Raw genomic sequence first — 23,767 nt, forward strand, 5'->3', positions numbered from 1 at the left:
TCATTTGTTTAATTCCCTGAGAGTTGACACTAGACATTAATTCATTGAGCAATTGCTTTGTGTAAAGGCCCGGAGATGAATGAGACAGTCATTGCCATCAAGGAACTTACACTTTAGTCAAGGACACAGACAACTAACTATGGTGGAAGGCAGAATGAAATAAAGGCCATAACAGTGGTATGAACAAATTGCTATGGGAGCATAGATAGCACAATTTATTTTAATGGGGGAAGGAAAATTAAGAAAGCCTCCAGAAAGCCAGTATTGGTCCTTGAAGGATTAATAGTAGCAAACGGGTGAGGCTGGGTGGTAAGGCCACACCAGTCAGACTAAATTGCATGTACATACACTGGCACGAAGGTATGTGCACATTTAAGGATGTAATCACATGTTTGTGGGACAGGCATTTAGTGCAGCAGCTAAGTTGCCACTTGGGATGCTGGCATCAATATCACATTGCCTTAGTTAGAGTCCCAGCTGCACTCCCAATTCCAGCTTCCTGTGAATGAACATTCTTTTGAATGCACACCAGCAGTTGATGGCTCAAGTACTTAGATCCCTACTTCCCACATGGGAGACCTTAGATTGAGTTCCTGGCTCTTGACTTCGGCCTGGCCCAGGCCAGACTGTTGCAGGCATTCATGGAATGAACCAGTGGATGGAATCTCTGTCTCTCTGCTCTTCAAATAAAGGAACTAGGGGCCAGTGCTGTGGTGTAGTGGGTAAAGCTGTTGCCTACAGTGTTGGCATCCCCTATGGGCACTGGTTCGTGTCCTGGTTGCTTCACTTCTGATCCAGCTCTTTGCTATGTCCTGGGAAAGCAGTAGAGGATGGCCCAAGACTTTGGGCCCTTGAACCTACATGGGAAGACCCAGAGCAAGCTCCTGGCTCCTGGCTTCAGATGGGCACAGCTCCAGCCTTCGCAGCCAACTCAGGAGTGAATCAGCACATGGAAGATCTCTCTCTCTCTCTCTCTCTCTCTCTCTGCCTCTCCTTCTCTGTGTAACTCTGACTTTCAAATAAATAATTTTTTTAAAAAAATAAACTTTTTAAAAAAACAATCATGTTTGCTTAACGTGGTTATACTCAAATGATAAATCCAGTGGAGCATTGCTAGAGAAGGAGAGGCTTGAAAGCTATGTTTGAGTCTGCTCCTGGGAGCAATGAAGGCTGCACTACCTTTATTTTAATAAAGGAGAACAATCAAAAGCGTATAAGTTGGGCCAAGAAAGGCACCTTAGGAAGTGATCTTGAGCAGCCTGAAGGATGGGTCGCAGAAGTAAGAGATGGAAATGTGAATACCGACTTCCAGCCTGGCTAAATATTAGGGGAGAGAAAAGAACACGAGATGTTTCCAGCATGCCTAGCCTTACAGATTGGGAAAAGGTAGGGCCAATAATGAAACAGGGAACCTGAATGGAAAAATAAGTTTATTAGAGAACAGACTCAGCCAGGATGGCTCAGTGTGAGAGGGTGGTCTGCAGCCCAGGAGAGATCTCACAGTCATCTGTTTGAAGGGAATTGTCAAAGCTGTAGATTTATCTAGGCTGATGCTGGAGCTGGGGAGAATGCAAATGTGAAGGCGACCACTAATACAAGGGGACTGACTGAAGGAAGAAATGGGAGAAAGTAAGTGGGGTGAGAATTGAGAGGTGTTCGCAGCATTTGGCGGTTGAGTTGGTCATTGGTAGCCTTGAAGGAGGCAGAGTCAGAGGAAGGCTGTTGTTTAATTGGGATGGTAGAAACTTGAGGATGTTTATAGTCTGACAAGAAGTAAGATGATGGAATCATGGATTTGAAAAGTGAAAGCCTTCAAAAATACACAGGGCTACACAAGATAAGGTCACAGCAAGTGAGCTTGTTATCACAGACGCTCTAGAGTCAAAAAGTTCCTGACATCTGAAAGACTCGTGCATTCTTATCAGTATACTGACTTCTTCAAGGGAGTTAGATCGCAACCCCTTTCATTTCCCCTCCCTGCCTCCGTAAGTGCTACTACTGTTCAACTAGGGAAAGCACTTCAGTTCTTGAGTTTTTTCAGAAATTCTAGGCCACTGTGTTATTGCATGCCACAATGCTCCAAAAGATGCTCAAAGAGAAAATTTTGTAGTATTGGGATATTTTCCATGTAACTCCTATTGTGATAGTTGGGTTTTGTAGGAAAATGGAGGGATGGCTCCATGAGGTCTTTGGGGCTGAGGGAGGTAGAGCAAACTCATAAACTGGCTCCCATAACAAAAGAATATTGTTTAAAATAAAGGCATTTGGTGTCACATGATCTAACAGTTGAATGTACTGGACAGTGAAGCTTTATAGTTCTTTCAGTACAGAGGTATTTGACATAAAGAGAACAGGCTTGGGGACAGTCTGGAAGTCTGGAATATTACCGGGAAAATAGCAAAATGGGAGAATTTTAGGATCTTTCATAGAGTAATAATTGTTCAATAAACTCTTAACTGTCTGGTTAAAATATTAACCAGACACTTAAGAAGCCCTGTGAACTAATTAAGCCTTTCCCATAAATTATACTTCATCTAAATGCCTTTCCTTCCTGTCATTATGAGACCAAAACTGAGTCAGTACATTTTAATGTCCACTCAGTCTTTGTCCTTTTTTGTTTGTTTTTTTCTTTTCATCAGCCATTCAATGTTTTGGTTTTCACCATTTTTTTTCTTTTATAAAGATTTTATTTATTTACTTGAGAGGTAGAGTTACAGAGAGAGGGAGAGACAGAGAGAGAGGTCTTCCATACACTGGTTCACTCCCCAAGTGGCCGCAAAAGCCAGAGCTGAGCTGATTTGAAACCAGGCTTCTTCCAGGCTTCCCATGCAGCTGCAGGGGCCCAAGGACTTGGGCCATCCTCTACTGCTTTCCCAGGCCATAGCAGAGAGCTGGAACTGGAAGAGGAGCAGCTGGGACTAGAACTGGCACCCATATGGGATGCTGACGCCACAGGCAGAGGCTTAGCCTACTAGCCATGGTGCCAGCCTCTGGCTTTCACCATTGTTAAAAATAAGAGAAAAGGAAAGGAAAGGAAAGTGAAAAGAAGGGCATGGGGAAGGAAAGAAAAAGAAAAGGAATAAAAAATAACCTAGAACTTCCTCTTACCTTTATTACCATAATCACTATACTACCACTGAATAAGTTCTTATGCAGAAATCATGTCCTGTCTGCTCTATGCCTCAATGATTTGATGTTACGTGTACATAACATTTGTATGAGCCATTCACCAGCATGGTTAATAGGATCAAACCAAGGGTCAGAGCTGCAGCTATGCATAGCCATGTACCATGGAAAAAATGAGCTCTTCTTATGTTCGATTTTTCTGTTGAAGGCTACTCATTAGTTTCTCAAGTCTGAAATCTTGGAGTCAAATCTGACTCCTCCATTTCTTCATGCTTTCAAGCTCAACTGGTTGCCAGTTCTTTAGATGTCACCTGGATCTGTCCCACTGGTGGGCTCTCATTTCTCAAAAATGATTGGACCAGCCTCCAACAAGGTAGTCCTTCTATGGCCTCTCCCCTCTCAATCTGTTTTACACAGAACTTCTAGAGTTATCTTTCTTAAGTGTTCTATATCATTTCTTTGCTAGAAACCCCTCAGTATTTCCCTACCATTTACAGAATTAAGCTCAAACCATACAACTACTCTGGCTTTCATGGAACATACACTTTACTCACACTGAATTTTTCAATATTCCCTTCATACGCACCAAGATGTGCCAAGTTTGTGCCTCTGCTCATGCTGTCCCTCCTTGTGCCTCAAAAAGACGTAAGTTCTATGAGAATAGGGACCACATCTATCACTACTGTATCACTACTATATCCTCAGAGCCTAGTATTATGTGGCACACAGTAGGTTACTCAGTAAATACTGACTGAGTGAACAAAAATGCCACATATCCAAAGTTATGGACTTTTTACATTTCAATTGCAATGCCACCCCCTCCAAAAAGTATACACTGATATCCCCTTCCTACCCCAATACCCACCATACCTCTCTAAAAGTGATTTGGTTTTGCTTCACCTATAGCATTCTTATGATTAATCTATTCCCACCTTGAATGGTGATTCTATTTGTACGTGCCTTCTCTCTCACTAGACTGTGAGATCTTGAAGGCAGAGTTGCTTAATTTGTAGTTGTGTCCTGAAAAACCAGCTTCCAACAAAATGGGTGCTCAGTGGCTAGAACAGCTGCACTTGGGGTGAAGGTAGGGCAGGCTTTAGCAAAATAGAGAAGTTGAGGGCTTTTACATTATTTATTATTATGTCTAATGATACAATAATAGCTCTTACACATTGCTCATAAACATTAAAAGGTGAAAATATTGGCTGGATCTCAAGTGGCCAAGATATAGGTGAAAATATTATCTGAGCCTCTATTAGCAAAAAGTAAGGTCATTATGGCTAAAAATTGAACTCTGGCTAATCTCCAAGAGCTAGTAACCAAGTTATGATTTGCATAATTCATGTATTTACAAGCTGTTTTCCTTACAATGGGCACTAACTGTAATAATATTTCATTTGTGGCTATTGGGACACTAGACATCTAAATAAATTTAGTCTGTAAACGGGATCTTTGGCTATAGTTTCCATTTTACTTTAAATCAAAACTATATAGCTTTTTAGATGCACTTTGTATGTATTTCCAGATTTCCACTTTCCTTTGACCTCTTGGAATTAAGCTCAAATTCCTCTAGTAATGCATTCTAAGGTTTTCAGACTCTTGATTCAGGAATTTACCTATTTGGAGCCTGGGAGGTAAAAAGACAATGTGCTCATATTTTGTTCCTGGGACAAATCATTCCAAGGGAAACAATGGTCATGCCAAGTTTTGGATCATATCTATTACAGACCTGGCTATTACATTGCCCAACCCTTCATCTTCAAGTAAGTCAGCCCACTCACAATGAAAGATTCTTTTGGAAGCCCTCTAAAGAATAATGATCTACAATCCTTTATTACTCTTGATTTTACTCCTCCGGGCCTTCGAAGCTCACTTGCTTTAGTTCTATACTCAAGACAAAAAAAAAGAAAAAAAAAACTTTTTTCTGTAGAAACAGTCTGCCTGAAAGCATGCAAACTACCCTCTGACTTTTCTAGACTTCAGTTGTTTAATAAACATGTTCTGTTACTCTGGCAAGTAGTGCCAAAGAATACAAAAAGAAAATTTTAATATGATCCCATGATCTCCACCTGTGTGGGGTAGGTATTTGGCATAGTGGCATAGCAGTTAAGATGTCTCTTTGGATACCTGTATCTCCTATCAGAGTGCCTAGGTTTGAGTCACAGCTGCACTCTCAATTCCAGCTTCCTGCAAACACACACCCTGGGAGGTAGCAGTTGATGGCTCAAGTACTTGAGTTCTTGGCAACTACGTGGGAGATTCTGATTGAGTTTGTGGCACCTGGCCTAGGCTCAGCCCTGGCTGTTGTGGGCATTTGGGCAGGGAACCTGTAGATGAGAGACATCTGTCTCTCTGCCTTTCAAGTAAATAAAACTTTTTTAACAACCCACAAAACTCTTACACTTTGGTTCAGTTGAAGCTTCTCCTAGAATGTTCTCACATCCTGTCTTGATACTTCAGTTTATGCCTTTTCACTAGTTCTTAAACTTAATTATCATAGGAAGCACAACATTTAATGTATACCTTTATTGAATAAGTAAGTAGGCATTACATATAGATTGCAAGTCATTCTTGGTCCTGCTAAGAGACAGGATTTATTTCAAGGCAAAATGAGAGCACAAATCCACAATTCTACTACTACTTAATATACTTCTTTAGGATGGCTTGGAATGGACACAATCTCCCTCAATACCCATTCAAAGTCTTTGCTTTCATCTCTCCCTTCCGTTGAGGGATTCACAATGTCTAAAATAAGCTTGTAAAGAATCCTTCTGTATCAGAGGTAGTTTTGTGCCTGCATGATGAATATCACAGAAGACATTCGGTCAAAGACTCCATCAAGATGCAGAAGCGATACACCAGAGCACAAAGGTGGGATCAATTATTTCTTCAAGCTAATTGGCTATAGAAGCAAAAGTATCAACTAAAATTTAGAATAGCTGGTTCATCCACTTAACAACAAAGCATGCAGTAGTCTGTGTAGCCAATAGCTTTTAGAGACAACTTTCAATTTGGCTTGAGCACCAAGGATGTATTTTGAAAGGTGAAAAAAATATATATGTGCAATAACTAGTGTAGTGGGCTGAATGATGCCCTCTCCCTCCACAAAGATATGTCCATGTCCTAATCCTTGGAACCTGTGGAACCTGCAGAGTCTTTGTAGATGTCCTTAAGTTAGGATCTTGAGATGATGAATTTATCATGGATAATCTGGGTGAGTCCTAAATGTCACCACAAGCGTCCTTATAAGACAGAGGCAGAGGTAGATTAGATACTCAGAGGAGAAGGTGATATGAAGACAGCAGAGAAAGATGCCAAGTAACAATGAGAGTCACAAGAATCTGGGAGACACAGAGATAGATGTTCCCCCTGTAGTCCTGCCAGCACCTTGATTTTGGACATCTGGCCTCCAAAACAGTAAGAGAATACATTTCTATTGTTTTTAGCTACCATCTTTGAGGTAATTTATTACAACAGCCACAGGAATCCAATGCAGATTTTAGTACTGGGAAATGGGAATACTATTGTAAGAAAGACCTAACAAAGTGAATGTGGCTCTGGAATTGGATAATGGCTACAGCCTGGAAAAATTTTGATTCATGTGATAGGAAAACATAGCCAGACTGGAAGTCCGAATATGAATGTTAAAAGATTTTCTGGTGAAAGCTCAGGACATGAGGAACATTTTCTTGGAAGAGGGAAGAAAGGCCATCTTTGTTGTATATAATGGCAAAAAGCTTACCTGAATTGTATCCTATAGTGTGGAAGGCAGAACTTGCAAGTGATGACCTTAGCTATTTAGCTAAGGAGACTGCCACCCAAAACTTTACAGGTGTGGCCTAGTTTCCTCCTGATACTTACAGTAAACTAACAGAGGAAAGAGATTGAACTGAAAAGAGCTGGTAAGTGACAAAGAAACCACACCTTGATGAGTTGGGAAATTTGGCACCTATTCAGATTATAAAAGATGCAAAAATTGGGAGCTTTCACTAATAGTGAAGTGTGCTCTGAAGATAAGGCCAAGGGTATTGGCTGGACCTTTGGCAAGTGCTTAAGAGATTAGACACTGGCCCATGGGTTCAGTCGAGTATCTAAGCAGAATCCTGGAATAGAGATGGGGTTATCCAGGAAATATTTGTGAGGACCCTCTTTTCTAATGGTGTGAACCTAGTGACATACACAAGAGAACCACATGGTTTTCAAGAATGCTTGACCTGAAAGAGACAGAGACAGGACAGGACAAAAGGAGAGAACATTGTCAGACTACCAGAATTCTACAGGGAAGAAACAGGCTAATAAAACTACCCAGCTTGCAAACATATGCTACTCTTCAAGATATAAAGAGCAGAGCTGTGAGTACAGAGGCAAAGGGCCAAGCATTGGAACAAGGCACAAGTGCAAACCATGGGCACAGAGGCAGAGATCTAATCCATAGACCAGAAGGGAAGAGGTGCAGCCCCAAAGGATGCAGCCCTGAGTCAAAGAGGTTATTGCCAGGCCTTGAAATCTAAGGGGAATTTGTCTGGCAACATTTCAAAAATGATTGGGACAGATAACTCCTTTCTACTTTCTGTTCCCTGCCAACTGGATTAGGAATATCTGTAATTGTTACCTTATGTTGTCCCACCATTGTAGTTTCAACGCAGATAACTTCTTTGCTATTTGACTGGTTCACAAGAGGAGAGGAATTTTGCCCCAGGATGCATCCTACCCAGAGTTTCACTCACACCTAATTTAGATGATCTAGGTGACAGGATTTGGGACTTCAGAACTGATGATATTTGTATGAAATTTGGGCTTTTGAACTAATGATATTTAGATGAGATTTTGGATTTACGGTTGGTACTGTGATGGGTTGAGACTTGGAAATGCTGAGATAGTACAAATGTATTTTACACATGGGACACACAAATTCTGGAGGGCCAGAGAGCAGACAGCAGTGGGCTGAAGGTTGCTTCCAAAAAGGTATGTCCGCAACCTAATTCCCATAACCTGTGCATATTACCTCATTTGGAAAAAGGGTCTTGAAGATGCAATTGAGTTAAGGATCTTGAGAATAGAAGATCATCCTGGACTAATTTGGGTGGTTCCCAAATGTTATCATAAGCATCCACTTAAAAGAGGTGTAGAGGGAGATTAGGTTCACAGAGGAGAAGGTGATGTAAAGACAGATTAGAGAGAAACTAGAAACCACCAGAAACTAGAAGAGGCCAGGAAGGATTCTCCTCAAGAGCTTCTGGAGGGAGCATGACCCTGCCAACAGCTTGAGTTTGAACTTCTTACCTCCAAAACTGTGAGTGAGTAAATTTCTGTTGTGTTAACCCACCAAATCTGTGATAATTTGTTAAAGCAGTCAAAGGAAACAAATACAACTAGTTAACATTTTAAAGGTATTGCACATTTTTTAACATTCTGAAGAAAATCTGTATAAATGCATATCTGAAGTGTGGCAGTAAGAAACTCAAAGGACTTTAGTATAATTTGTTTCAATACTAAAAATGGACTTTTTGGGGGTGATACTTTTCAATCTAAAACAAATGCAAATGTCTGGAGCAGGACCATTGCAAATCTGGGAAGCAAACCCTTTAACCTAATTGTTGGAACTTCCCTGAAAGTGTGGTTGGGTTTTTTTTTTAATGTTTGTGAAAAGCATGTGAGAATGCTCTAAATACAAATATATAATTTATGTTTATGAGTAATAGCACTTCATTCGTTCTTGTTCACAAACTGAAAAATAAGGCAAGTTCACAATCTGGAAAAGGTGATATATCAGTATGTCTACCTTGTCCAGCTTGCTAATATGGCATGGCAAATGCCTCCCAGTTTTAGTCAGGGTTACCATTTCTAAATCATTTTGCTACAGCCTAAAAAACTATCAAAAGATTCAAAGAAGCCATACCATGAAGGTTTCAGAAAAGACTTGGGAAGTCAAAAATACACACATTAAGTATTTACATAAATTAGTGGAACCTAAACTTTTGTTGTTGTTAAAAAACAGTGTGAAGTTGATGTGTCTCTTAAATATGTGTATGTGTTTATAGAAAAGATAAAATTGTAAAATCTCAGATACTGTTATTCTTTATGATTTCTGTATTGTAGCAGCTTCAGAGCTTTTTGAAGAATACTACCCAAGTAACAGTGTAGTGGAGAAAAAGGCAGTAGTTTGAGTCATTATACATATCTCTAAAGGAAGATGTGAGCTATTGTCCACTTGTTTACATTCTCTTCAATGGTGACTTGCCAAACCAATCATTTGTTCTTCTCTTTGAATGTGTATAATGTGCTTTGGGGGAGGAGAAATAGGATTTTCTATAGAAGAAAGACATATATAATAAACCTTTTACAATAACCACAATCATCTGCATGAATTAGTCTTAAAATTGCACTCTAGAGAAGTTATACCACATTATTCCAATGCATATTTTAAAATAATAGACAAGTCAAGTGTAGCATTTACTCATCTATTTAAGAGAAATGTAGAGTATGTTTTTCCTCCTATAGTTGTTTTGGCAGCATCATCTTAATTTGTTGATATAAGGTAGGTAAGTATGATGATGATTGAAGAGTTTACTTAGTTACTAGGATGTTGAATTATTGTAGTAGAAGATATAAATATACAAATATATACACATAGATACATAGAATTTCTTTTTCTTCTTCAGACCACCAAAGCGGAATTGGAAAGGGGAGTGGAAAAGGGATAAAACAATTGACCTTTCAGACAGTTTTCTGCTGCCTCCTGCAGAAAGAAATCTCTTTCTTCTCAGGTCTTCTAGAACTCTATTCCCTGCCTTCAAGGGGGTCAGGGGAGAAAGAAGCAATGGAAGGAAGAAATAAACAACAAAGAATAGGAATCAATATTTGTCTTTAAAATCTAAATGAAGGTAACAGAATTTTCAGATTCGTCCCTAGCATAAACATTAAAATAAGAGGGGTTTTTTCCTCCCTCAAAAATAGTCATACAAACTATTTGTATAAAGTAGGTATCTGAGAATAATTAGAAAATTTTTTCTTTCAATAAAGTTTAAAACATTTTCCTCAACTGATTCCATAAAACTTTGGTGTAGTTTTTGATGGTAAGTGCCTATAATATCGTGCTGAAACTGTAGACTAATGATAACTTTAATTTCAGCCAAAGCAGATGAATCTATCAGCTTTCACTGGAGATAAGATCATAGATAACTCATCTGGGGTGGAGCACTTCCTTTTGAAATTTTCAAAATGGCTTCTCTTACAGTGTGTGCAACATTAGCACCTCTTCAAATCATTAATATGCATCATATTTTCCTTTGCTTTTCCCTTTTATACATTATAGGCTGGAAACAGACATTGAATAATTCCTTCCCATTTCTTCTCTTTTTTTTTTTTTAGGTTGAAGTAACTAACAAATTGTAAATTGTTGATAGACTGAATGTTTTCAAGAGCCTTAGAACTCTTCAGTTTCTTACAATTTCATCATCACAGTCAGATCGCACATAATGTCAAATAATACACATCTTTACACTAAAATGGAATACACATTTTATAATCCTGGCCACTGTGTTCAGAGTAGTACAGTTGTGGGAGGAGTCTTATGAGAATTTTATAAATGGACACTCCTTCATCCAGCTTAGCTCCATCTTTGCAGAAATGCACTTATTTCTTCTCCATCCCTCGAGTGCATGTTTTGTTGTTTTCAAATCATAGGACTTTGTGTTCTTAAACATTTTCACATTCTTTGGCATCAGGAATCACTTAGATGAGATAGCTCCATTGTGGCGAGAGCGTGACCTTTCCAAAGGTACCCGTCTGGTATCTGGAAGACAAAGAGAAAAAGAACCAAGAACACGGTGAGCTTTACATCTTGGCTATTACAAGATGTCAGGTTGAGAGACGTTTTCAAATAGTCCTGAAAAATCACTTCAAATGAATATGTAAATAAGTAACGAGGAGCCCAGATCTGAGGAGTTCATACTGCAGCTGCCAGGCGGAGTTCAAGAGTTCCACAATCAGCAATAAATGACTTTTCTGGGTAAGCAAAGTCAGAGTGATAAAAGAAATGGAAGAATTCTCTCAAGCACAGTCCCTTTGGAAATAGCAGGCGACAACAAAATTCCTTGGTAAAGATGTTAAATTGAAAGGATCTATGCAGCGTGCCTTTTGTTGGAAAGCACTTCAATTCCCCATGAGTTTTCAGTCTGTATGTTGGCTACCTCCAGAGGACACCAGCATGGGCAGAGCAGAAAAAGAGCTTTTTTATTTTTTACGATGATTGCAGTATGTGGCAATCAAACCAGCTACCAAGTTTGCCTGATTGTATGATGTAAACAAATTCAATACATTATATAGTCATTATGGGAATGAATAATGAATGGGACCTAGAATAGGTCCCATTCCCCCACCAATCACGGGAAGAATAATCACTGAAGAGACAACTGTTGGTACAAAGCTTAGAAAGCAAAGTTTAAAAGCAATGGAAGTTGCTGAAAATAGTTTTAGCTTTAATAGGAAAAAGGTTTACAGCTCTGCATTGCGATGAGCACTACTATGTTATTATCACCTCTGTTTTATGCTCAGCTTAAATGCAATTGACGTGGGGGAACATCCCTTTCTGACAAAAGCATAATATACTTAGATTCTCTATTTAGAATGAGACTAGGTCCCTAGAAATAATGACAACCAACAGCACTTACATAAATGCTAACATTTTACACTCGTTAATTTGCTAATTCACACAACATCCCCGGGAGGTAAGCCCATTTCATTCTATCCTATTATCTCTGCTTTAGTGATGAAGGTTACACAGCAAATCAATGGTATGATGGGGGATTATAATGCAAAGTTAATGCCGAAATGTCAGGCTTGCTTTGTTCAGAGGTAGATGTTGGGGCCTTCCAAGCTGCGACTCATTTCCTCCCTAAGATGATGATGTCCAAATAACACATCCTGCCTGTTATGAGAAGAGTCTGAGAGGGCTACGGTGCCTTTCTTCTCTGTGCTAACATCTCTTGATAGATACCTGGTAGTTTGTGGTCAATTCACCACACAAGGCTAACTGGCTCCCATGACCTTTGCCTCATTAACACCAAGGTATGAGTGCAGTGAGCCAACCAGCCATGAGATTAAAGCCTATCAAGTGCTTCATAATGCAATAATATCACTGAGAGGTGTGAAAGAGAGAGGCATTTTCTCTACTCAGAGATATATCTGAGTGATGAATTATTTGGGTATCCTTTTGAAGATACCATTAAAAAATCCATTATTTAGTTTGTGATATGGATCACAATTCAGCTCAAAATGTGAAGATAACATTCCTGGGTAAAAGCTTTCTTACTAAGATGTCACTGGTTTGCATACAGATTGGTTTGGGATTTCTTAGAAAACATTTAAAAATGAGATTGCAATATAATGGTTCCCACTGCATTGCTAGCATTTAAGCTTGAACTGGTAAAGTCGTGAGATGTGAGAATGTTGGGAACATTCTCAGAGGAGTATTCTAGTATAACAAAAAAAATGAAATTCTTGTGACTTGGTGGTCCTACACATGAAAGTTCACAGGCATCCATACTTCACTCTGGCAATACTGTATACTGGCACCCCACAAAATCACTCACCACCCCCTGAGTCCAAGACAAGAACCACCTATAAAATCACAGCCTCAGAAGTAATAAACAATGGGGAGGATTCACATCAACCTGAAACTCACTGGTGCCACTTGGTGGGAGAAAGTTTCAGGTCAAAGCAAACTGAGGAAAGCATGTGAAAGTTTTGGGAAGCCAGGAAGTTCAGGGCCCAAATCCAGCATTTGGCATATACAGAAGAGCATTATTCCAGGTTTTCTCCATCTTCTGCTCCTATCCCCCCATTTTTCGGTTGCCTAATAGGTTCCCAAGTTAATGAGATAATTATGTGAAGAAGTGATTCTGTAAGGTCACTACTTACATTTTAAAAAATGTCAGCCTATAATCTTGTTTATGAAAAAATGTCAGTAGATACAATAACAGCAATGGCTGACCTGGATCTGCTGATTTATTTCCAGTTCTCTGTACTGATGTTTTTTTTCTTTTTCTTTCTTTCTTTTTTTTTTTTTTTTTTTTTTTTTTTTTTTTTTTTTTGATAGGCAGAGTGGACAGTGAGAGAGAGAGACAGAGAGAAAGGTCTTCCTTTGCCGTTGGTTCACCCTCCAATGGCTGCCGTGGCCGGTGCGCTGTGGCCGGCACACTGCGCTGATCCAATGGCAGGAGCCAGGTACTTCTCCTGGTCTCCCATGGGGTGCAGGGCCCAAGCACTTGGGCCATCCTCCACTGCACTCCCTGGCCACAGCAGAGAGCTGGCCTGGAAGAGGGGCAACCGGGACAGAATCTGGCGCCCCGACCGGGACTAGAACCCGGTGTGCCGGCGCCGCAAGGCAGAGGATTAGCCTAGCGAGCCGCGGCGCTGGCTTTGTACTGATGTTAAAAACTAATTTAGTTACAAAACATATACTTAGACTATGGACTTGTATGGATCCAGTCAGCAGTGGAATTTATAGGATACTGTGAAATAGACACACACACACACATACACACTAGGGGACTTCAGAAAGTTCAAGGAAAATGTCCATTGTACTTTAATCCTATTTTTCTATGAACTTTTGGAAGACTCATTTTGTGTATGTCTCTATGCATGTATTCATTTTTTCATCTGTCTGCACATCTAATGGCTAGCAATCTAATGATGACAACTTTTTATGCTTGGAGTCATTTTTTCTCAGAAGCAGAGATTGAAAATCACTGAAATGTTTGAAATACAACTTTTATATTTATAGTATTAAAGAATAATGGGTAAAAATCAGTGACCTGGCTCACATAAGGTCAGAACTCATAGTTCGCATCACATTTATGAGGAAGGAACCAATGTTAGATATTATTGCTGTCACGGGTGATAGAGTAATTTAGGCCCATTGTGAAAGTGATTGCATTTCCTATTTGGAAACACAGGTAGAAGAAGTAGGTGCCCAGGTGATAGGGTTTGAGCCCAAACCAAATTCACTTTTTGAGCTAGCTTTATTTTATCAATACTACTAATGCTAGTGTAGCTCAAATGGCAAAAATAGAGGCCTCTCCTCCAAAAAGTCAATAGTTTAAAACACATATATTTATCTCAGATGATATGGAGGAAGGCTTTGATAACAAGTAGTGGCATTCCTCCAAGCTGCCTACTATCAAAGAGATGAAGATGGAAATCAAAGAGACGAAGATGCAGGGGGAAGGTGTTTATGTGTATATACTTGTTAGAATTTTGTGCAATGAGATATAGGAAAACACATTTCATTGGAGGTGGAGGTACATGATTTGTCATGTTCTTCCTCTGCTTCTGTTTCCTTAATTCATGGAGTACCATGTTATGGTGAATAACCAAGCCCAGATATTCTAAAATATCCTCATGGTCTAAAAATTCATTAAGGGATTCAATTAAGCTTGTAAACACAAGGAATAATGCAGCAATAAGCCTGAGATATCAATCCAAAAATACACCCTTCAAATCCACCATAGGAGGATATGCACATCCTAACAGATTCTGTTTGGTCATCAAAAGTTTGTCTTTTAAATATGCCCCAAAATGAGAGTGAAGAGCTTCTGATACTATGGAGAGTAACCTGGTCAAGGCATGCAGATGAAGAGGGGGACAGAGTCATATGAAAATGTATATCTTATGGAGGAAGGGTGGCCAAAATTAAATATTCAAACTTTTCTCCAAAAGGGAATATAAACACATGGCTCAGCTTTAACATGGCTATGCACCTTCTGAATGGCACGTTAACCAACTCAAATTGATGTCAAGGCTTTTCCTGCTGTCTTAAGAGTAAAAGGCTTTACAACTTTTCTAAGCATAAGTTGATTTGGCATTTATCTCAAAACCTTCCTGAGTTTTTCAGTGAATGAATCAAACCCATTAATATATTGCTCTAGGATACATACAGGCAACCATTTACTCAGCAACTTTGTACAGAGCACATAATCCACTAAATACCTGAATATCACAAAACTTCAGATCCATAGCCAAATCTACACCATTAATTTCCATCTTCCTGAAAACTTTGTCAAGCGAAATAACTAAGGAATAGCACAGAACACATGATGCTTAAACACAGTGTGACACAGGGTCGACTGGATGACTTAAACTTGCCATATGTAACCTAAGAGTGTGCAATTAATCTTCTAACAAAGTAAGTGTATACCAAAGGTACAACAAGATTATAACTTTGCATACTGCCTCAAGAAGTCAAGTTGGAACTGAAGAAACAAGGTTAGGTATTACTTTGTTGTTGTCTGTGGAACTGTCTTCTTTCTGATGCTTCATAGGCATGTAGAGGTATCAATGTTAATCTAACATAATCCAGTCACTCACAGCAAGGTAACATAAACCAAATATCTGTTCAACCTATATCACACATTGTGCTACAAAATAATCTATTTAATGCAAAACAGCTGGCTAGAAAACAAAGTAAAAGAAACCCTCTGATTTACAGTGACCAAGCTCTTCCAAAGCCATGGTATGGCAGATTTACCATCAAAGGATGGCCATTGAGGTCAGCACTGATGCCCTCATTCCATATGGGAGCCTGTTCAAATTCCTGCTCAACTTCTGATCCAGCTTCCTGCAAATGTGCCTGGGAAAGCAGTAGAAGATGGTCCAAGTCCTTGGGCCCCTGCCACCCACGTGGGAGACCCAGAAGAAGTTCCTGGCTTTGGCCTGGCCCCGCTCTGGTTGTTGTGGCCAATTGGAGAATGAACCAGTGGATGTAAGACCTCTCTCTGTCTCTTTCTCTGTCTTTCAAATAAATAAAATAAATCTTTTAAAAAAAAGGATGGCCACTGTTTCTAGTAAACATATTAGTAAACCTATCAAATGGAGATCTGGGCCTATGCAGCTTAGACTAGGCAAGGAAGTGGCCACTGAGCAGCTGTTGGCATCTTAACAGTGATGAGAAATTAGACTGTTACACTGAAATCATCTCCTTCCCTGTCTTCTGATCAGTTTTTCAGACAAGTGACCATTTTTTTTTCTGGAAATATAGCAGAGTCCTGCACTAACCAAGAGAGTGTCACTGATTATGCCTAGAGATTTTCAAATACAAGAGGATTTCACAGAGTTCACGGAAAATCCACATTATATTTTCATTCCATTTCCCATGGAGTTTTTGAAGTCCCCTCTTACATTTACTCTCATAGATTTTCTCCCTGTCAAAAATTTGAATAATTGGAATTAAGCATATAGTTTTGTTGGCTGCTGATAGGGTCTAGTGCTTCAGTTTGTGAACTTTATTTTCTTCTATGTTTCATAGAATATGCCTCATAATTTTGGTGTCTACTACATACCATAGGTATTAAACTAAATCAACCAATTTTTTTCCAGTACACAGGGTGCTGTGCAAAAAGGCATGTCTAGAACCCAATAAATTACCTCCACTTAACAATTAAGTAGTTCTAGCTCCATTCTAATCTTGTGACATTGTTAATGTTTCTAAAATTAAAAACAGGTGATGTTGTGTAATCAATATCCTTCATTACATGCAAATAAATCCATAAAAAGAAAACAGAAACCTAGATTACTTTGGTAGTTCAGGTTGGCAGAAGAGAGGAAAGTTATTTTAACGAGGATGGTAATGGAAAGCAATAATGTTAAAATAGTTCAGAGGCTACTGTGACTATAGACACACAACTCCCATTAACTGTAATTGGAGTTAAGCACATGTAATGATAACGAAATAGACCCCTAAATGTCTTTCCAATTGGAAAATAAGGATATGTGTTCCAGGAAACAGCATGCTTTTGTGTGGAAAATACAGTATTCTAATTGAGATGCACAAATTATTTTCACATTGATACTGTTCAGTGTTATGATGCCAGTATTTTTCCTATGCTTAGGGATGTAGGTCTGCTAGAGGTAACAACTGCACAAAGAATGCCTTTCTTTTTCTTAATGCTCAGCATTCGTTATGTTATTAAAGGAAAAGTCTCAATAGTTGCAATGGATTTATTAATTCAGTAGCTTGTTATCAGCATGAAACTCTGCTGTGCTAGGGGAAAAACAAATTATATTTTACAAAACTGCAGTAGTGAGATTAAATCACTTTTCTATATTTCACTTTCTTCTTATCCTCCCTGCCAGGTAGTAACTCTACTCTCTATCTCTATTATGACCTCATATTTTGCAAACTATCAAGTCTTGTAGTAATATAAAGGAACATTATCAAACAAACTCAATTATAGTAACTTTAGGAAGATTGAAATATGTGATAAAAGTAAAATCACATAGTACAATAATATTACTTCAAGGCATTGAAAACTTAATCCATAATAAGCTATAAATGTAGAAAATACGTAATACTTAATTTATCAGACATGATATTTTTATAACAGGTAAAACCAATCTCTTGGTATCTGAAATGACTAGTATGTACATAATTGATAAATGAGTGTTTCAAAGGATTTTTAAAAAGTATGGCTTAGAGGGGCTGGCATTGTGACATACTGGGTAAAGCTGCCACCTGAGACACTAGCATCCTATATGGGTTCTAGTTAGAGTCCTGGCTGCTCCACTTCCAATCCAGCTCCCTGCTAATGGCCTGAGAAAAGCAGCAGAAGTTGGCCCACGTAGGAGACCCTGCATCCACGTAGGAGACCTGGAAGAAGCTCCTGGCTCTTGGCTTCCATCTGGCCCAGCCCTGGCCATTGTGGCCATTTGAGGAGTGAACTAGCAGATGGAAGAAATTCTCCCTCCCTCCCTCTCTCTCTCTCCCTCTCTCCCTCTCTCTCTCTCTAACTGTGCCCTTCAAATAAACAAAATATAAATCTTCCAAAAAATGGCTTAGAAAAAATAAAATCAGTATATTGTTCAACATTTCATACCACAGCCTGTGCTATTGATTATCTTTGGACTTAATGTCAAACCTACTGAATAGATTTTTTTAATGTCCTTGGTTTTGTATATTAGGCATGCATTATATTTGTTTCATCACTTGAGAATGTAACTTGGCTCTAAGACAAATTCTTTTCTCTATGAGGTTGAAAATCTGATGAGGATGCCTGCAGATTTAGAAAATATGGGAAAAACTGACAAACAGAAATATGAAGAATATGAAAATAGTTGGAAAAGCTCTCAAGGAAATTATGTAAGTGAAACTTATGTTGTGGAGCAAACCAACAGAAACCACACAAACTAACAGAGCTGCTCAAGGTGTCTATCATAGTGGTTTATACACAGCAGTTTCTCAAACTGATTAAGTAATCATCCAGTCATTAGCAACAAATCAAGAATTGATCCTTGAATTCACCTTCAGTTATTCTGCTTACACAGAGGGAGTGTATTTTGCCATTAACATAGGAAAGCAAAGATTTCTTTTTCTCCATCTGTGCTTTCACAAATTTTTACTGCATAAAATTTCTGCAGGGTTCCATAACAGGCAACTTATTCATTATTAGGTTGGAAAGGATAAATGTAACAGCAACTATCATATGTAACTATTTTTCTCCTATAGCATCTATTACACTATTTTATTAAAAAGATTTATTTTATTTATTTGAAAGAGTTAGAGAGATAGAGACAGAGTAGGTAAGAGAGGTCTTCCATCGTTGGCTCACTCCCCAAATAGCTGCAATGGCCAGAGCTGAGCAGATCTGGAGCCAGGAGCCAGGAGCCAGGAGCTTCCTCCAGATCTCCCACATGGGTGCAGGGGCCCAAGGACTTGGGCCATCTTCTACTGCTTTCCCAGGCCATAGCAGAGAGCTGGATAGGAAGTGGAGCAGTCGGGATCTGAACTGGTGCCCATAAAGGATGCCAGTGCTACAGGCTGGGGCTTTAACCCACTGTACCACAGTGCCAGCCCCTCTATTACATTCTTTTTTTTTTTTTTTTAAAGTGCTGACAATCAGCAGAGGAAGTTTGTTTTTTTTTTTTTTTTTTTTTTTTTTTTGGACAGGCAGAGTAGACAGTGAGAGAGACAGAGAGAAAGGTCTTCCTTTGCCGTTGGTTCACCCTCCAATGGCCGCCACAGCTGGCATGCTGCGGCCGGCGCACTGCGCTGATCCGATGGCAGGAGCCAGGTGCTTCTCCTGGTCTCCCATGGGGTGCAGGGCCCAAGGACTTGGGCCATCCTCCACTGCACTCCCGGGCCACAGCAGAGAGCTGGCCTGGAAGAGGGGCAACCAGGACAGAATCCGGCGCCCTGACCGGGACTAGAACCCAGTGTGCCGGCGCCGCAAGGCGGAGGATTAGCCTAGTGAGCCGCGGCGCCAGCCCCCCTCTATTACATTCTAAGTACAATGGAAATTGAGTTGAACAAAATCACAGCCTTTAAGTGTAGGAGTTAGGGGGTCAGAGAAAACTTCATCCCAATTAGGCCTTTAAAAACACAGATTTCAACAAGAAGAAATAGAAATATAATGAGGAATTTTTTTAAGATCAATCTATTTTATTTATTTGAAATGCAGAGTAATGAGGGCAGGGAGAGTATTTTCCATCTATAGGTTAACTCCCCAAATGGCTGCAACAATCAGTACGGGCTAGGCTGAAGCCAGGAGCAAGAAACTCCATCTGGGTCTCCCACATGGGTTGCAGGGATCCAAGCACTTGGGCCATTCTCTGCTACTTTCCCAGGAGCATTAGCAGGGAGCTGAATCGGAAGTGGAGCAGCAAGGACTTGAACTGGTGCTCTGATACAGAATGCTGGTGTTACAAGTGGTAGCCTAACCCTCTTTACCACAACATTGACTCCAAAATATAGCTGTTAATTTTTGATTGGAAGAAAGAATACTAGCTGGCTATACTGCTGAACACTTAATTCCAAATTTTTCCTATGGGCAAGGCATTGAAAAGCATTGAATGTATAAAGGGAGAATCAGCATGCCTATACATATTTAACCTTATTTTTCCTGAGAAAAGGAAGAAAATAATGAAAGGAGATGCACTGACTAGATTCATAGTGAGGACTATGATATAGTGATAGCTGTTTCCGGAAACATGTGGTTTTAATTTTAATTTTATTTATTTATTTTTTTCTTAATTTTATTTTTTAAAGAATAATTGTGAAGTATTTAGATAGAAGTTAGTAATTCTGCATCCAAAAAAAAAAAAAAAGAAAGAAAGAAAACAAAATCTTCAGAAATTGGGCTCTCTGAAATGGTATGGTGATGTTCTGTTGTTGAAATCTAGATAGCATGAGTGACAGTGGCAGTAAAAGAGCTGACCAAGGCATAGATTGCAAGCACCTGGGCCAAGGGTGCTTGGCAGGGTTGAGTTGAGCAGCCGCTTGGATTGGTACAGAATAAACTAGCTGTTAAATGGCAGTGGGGCCACAGGGTCAATTCATTACTACCACCTGTCATCTCTGTGCCTTTTGACTCCGTGTGTGGTGTTGATCCTTATGACTAAGCACACTAGGCATCAGCCATTTCTCTAACTTTGACCAGATGATGGACAATCTTCTGTCATTTCCTGTGGCACTTGTTTGTGATCTGCCTGAGCTTTGTTGCTGATATGCTGACCTAGAATATACTCACCTGTCATCTGCTTTTGTTTCTGAATCACTCAAAGACTACCTATCTACTCTTTGTTTTTAACATGTGCAACCTATCTTTTGGGACTGAGGTACCTATTTCTTGCTGCTGATGAAAATTTTCGAGTAGTGAGCCCAACTCCCTAGCTTAAGTAGCCCCAGGTACTCTGGTGGTATGTAAGTTCGTTGCCTTCAATAATAAGGCACAAATGGCAATCCTTTCTTCTGTGATACCTCTATCTCTAAAAGACCAGATCACATAAATATAACACTGACCACTGCCTGTGATTTTGAGCAGAGAAGATATTTAAACTAGAGCTTATACTCCATGAGCCTGTAAACAGGTGCCTCCCACTAGTAGTGTTTCCCATGCTAGCCTGTGCTTAATTACTTAACCAGTTGTATGGACAAAGGCAACCTGTACAGTTAATATTACAGGTACTTTAGCAGCTGCCAGTGCCATTGTTTTAAAATATAAGCTGTCCCTCAAAGTAGAAGCCAGGCAGCAGTTGTTTTAAATATGACCAATTAAGACAGAGTTAAAAAATGCTGCATCTCCATTTCGTATTCATAACTGACAGAAGTTCCTTTGTAATTTTAGTGTCTAATGCAATCCATGCATAGCCTGAGAGCCAGGCCCAGCCACAGGTGAATAAAAATGGCTGCAAAATAGCAACTTATCTCACATAAGAAGTTTCAAAGCATCATTCCTGGTTTTTAAGTCTACTGGAATGTAGCCAGTCCTCACATTGTCAGACAAATGTTTAAGTATGAATGGTTGTTCTTTCAGTGTTCATTTAATAGCATTGTTTGTAGTAGTAAAATCATGAATAGCCTCTATGTCCACTATGGGATTAAATACAGGATGGAGCCTACTTACACTGGGATACTATGTAGCCCCTAAATTACTAGATTGTTACTTACTTGATAGAAAGAGCTACACATTACAAAGTGAGAAGGCAAGTTAAAAGAGTATATGGGACAGGCCTTGTGGTGCAGTGGGTTAATCTATTGCTTGGAATACCCACATCCCATATCAGAGTGTTAGAGTCCTGGCTATGCTACTTGCGATCCAGCTTCCTGAAAATGCACCTGGGAAGGTAGTGGGTGATGCTCAGAGTACATGGGTCCTTGACACTCAGGTAGGAGACTTAGATGGAGTTTCATGCCCTTCTCGTCAGCCTGGCTCGGCCCTAGCTGTTGCAAGCATTTAGGGAGCAAACCAGCAGACAAAAGATCTGTCCCTCCCTCTCTCTCTCTACCTCTCTGATACTCTGCCTTTCAAAAAAATAAAAATAAACAAATCCTTTTTATTTTTTTAAAGATTTTATTTATTGAGAGAAAGAGTTACAGAGAGAGAGAGAGGGAGAGACAGAGAGAAAGGTCTTCCATCCACTGGTTTGCTCCCCAAATGGTCGCAATGGCCAGAGCTGAGCTGATCTGAAGCCAGGAGCCAGGAGCTTCCTCAGGGTCTCCCACGTGGGTGCAGGGGCCCAAGCACTTGGGCCATCTTCTACTGCTTTCCCAGGATGTAGCAGAGAGCTGGATAGGAAGTGGAGCAGCCAAGACACAACCTGGCGCCCATATTGGATGCCTGTGCCACAGGCGGAGGCTTAGGCCATGCTACGGTGTTGGCCCCTAAACAAATCCTTTTTAAAAGGGGAAAATATCATATTCTTAGTTTTTAAAAATACATTATTATTTAAAATAGAATTTTTAAAAGTTTAGAAGGATATATACCCAGGGCCAGCACTGTAGTATAGCAGGTAAAGCCACCGTCTGTAGCACCGGCATCCCATATGGAGGACAGTTTTTGAGTCCCAGCTGTTCCATTTGTGATCCAGCTCCCTGCTAATGCACCTGGGAAAGCAATGGAAGATGGCCCAAGTACTTGCTCTCTGCTCCCACATGGGGGACCTGGAAGAAGCTCCTGGTTGTTGGCTTCAGATTGGCCAAGCTTCAGCAGTTGAGGCCATTTGGGGAGGGAACCAGCTGATGGAAGATCTCTCTCTCTTATTTTCCTCCCTCTTCCTCTCCCTCTCTCTAGCTCTGCCTTCCATATAAATAAATAAATCTTAAAGAAAGAAGGATATATATATATATATATATACACTAATAAAAGAAGTGGTTATCTCTGACTGTTGGGATCATGTTTTTTTTTTAATACTTCCTCTAATATCTGAATTTTTGTCAATGAAGATGACTGACTTAGCAAATTAGGGAAAAATTGGACAGGTTGTTAAATATAACTCATCAGCTACAAAGCATAGACTGTTTTCAGTTTAAAGAAAGAGTAGTGTAGGATTCAATAATCTCTGAATTAATTCCTTACTGATTATAATCATCACTAGCTACATTGTAATGGAAAAGAAGAAACGGACAGAAAACAGTGCCATTTTTCTGCCCTGGTTAAGTAAGGGCTATAGAATGTTCCCTGATGGGAAAGTAATGGATTACAAGTTTGAGTATAAATAAAATTTCTTCATACACTGTTATCATTTCTAAGGGTATTTCACATTTCTCAGATTCTAAATGCTTAAAGTTCAAGTCTTAAAAAGTGACTCTCTCCAAATGATTGACTCTCTCCAAAAAGATGGGTAAAAATGCAGAACAATAATAAAGTATATCATTTCATCATCTGGATAGAGTTCTATATCAATGATAAAATCAGAGGACACTTAAGAATTGCTCTGTAACATGTTGCCTGAAAATGACAATAAATTAAGAAAAAAAGAGTTCATCCTTTCATGGAAAATGATACGTATTTTCAGCAAGACATACATTTTGAGTTATTTTTCCTACACACAGCAGGCAGCAGTGTGTATGTGGGTGGAGAGCGGAGTCTTGGCACTAAGCATTATATTGCTTCTTACCAACATTTATATTACAATACATAATGATGAAGCAAAGAAACTCTGATATATATAGTCTTTTAAATTATTAATGTAGTAGGCACACTTTTTTTTCTAATTAAGGAGGCCTCCCTCACATTATGTATATTTACTAAATGAACCTTTCCAACCATCAATTGTCTCATCTGCAAAATGGGTGTAAAATAGTATTTACACCATGAGTACTAATAGGACTAGAGGAGGCAATTTAATACCTGGACCATATTCACCT

General features: G+C 39.5%; 1 protein-coding gene across 1 annotated transcript in view; it reads right to left on the reverse strand.

Moving 5' to 3' along the window:
• Positions 1-5,637: 5,637 nt before the first annotated feature.
• The window catches only part of DIAPH2 (diaphanous related formin 2), a 947,972-nt gene continuing 929,842 nt past the window's right edge, over positions 5,638-23,767 (reverse strand). The window contains exon 28 of the mRNA XM_051827761.3: positions 5,638-10,921. Within this exon, the coding sequence (XP_051683721.1) occupies positions 10,857-10,921 (65 nt within the window). The 3' untranslated portion in view covers positions 5,638-10,856. The remainder of the gene's footprint in view (positions 10,922-23,767) is intronic.

Source organism: Oryctolagus cuniculus, chromosome X, assembly GCF_051225735.1.
Source record: "Oryctolagus cuniculus isolate XC-2025 breed Fujian yellow rabbit chromosome X, ASM5122573v1, whole genome shotgun sequence".
Classification (NCBI taxonomy): Eukaryota; Metazoa; Chordata; class Mammalia; order Lagomorpha; family Leporidae; genus Oryctolagus; species Oryctolagus cuniculus.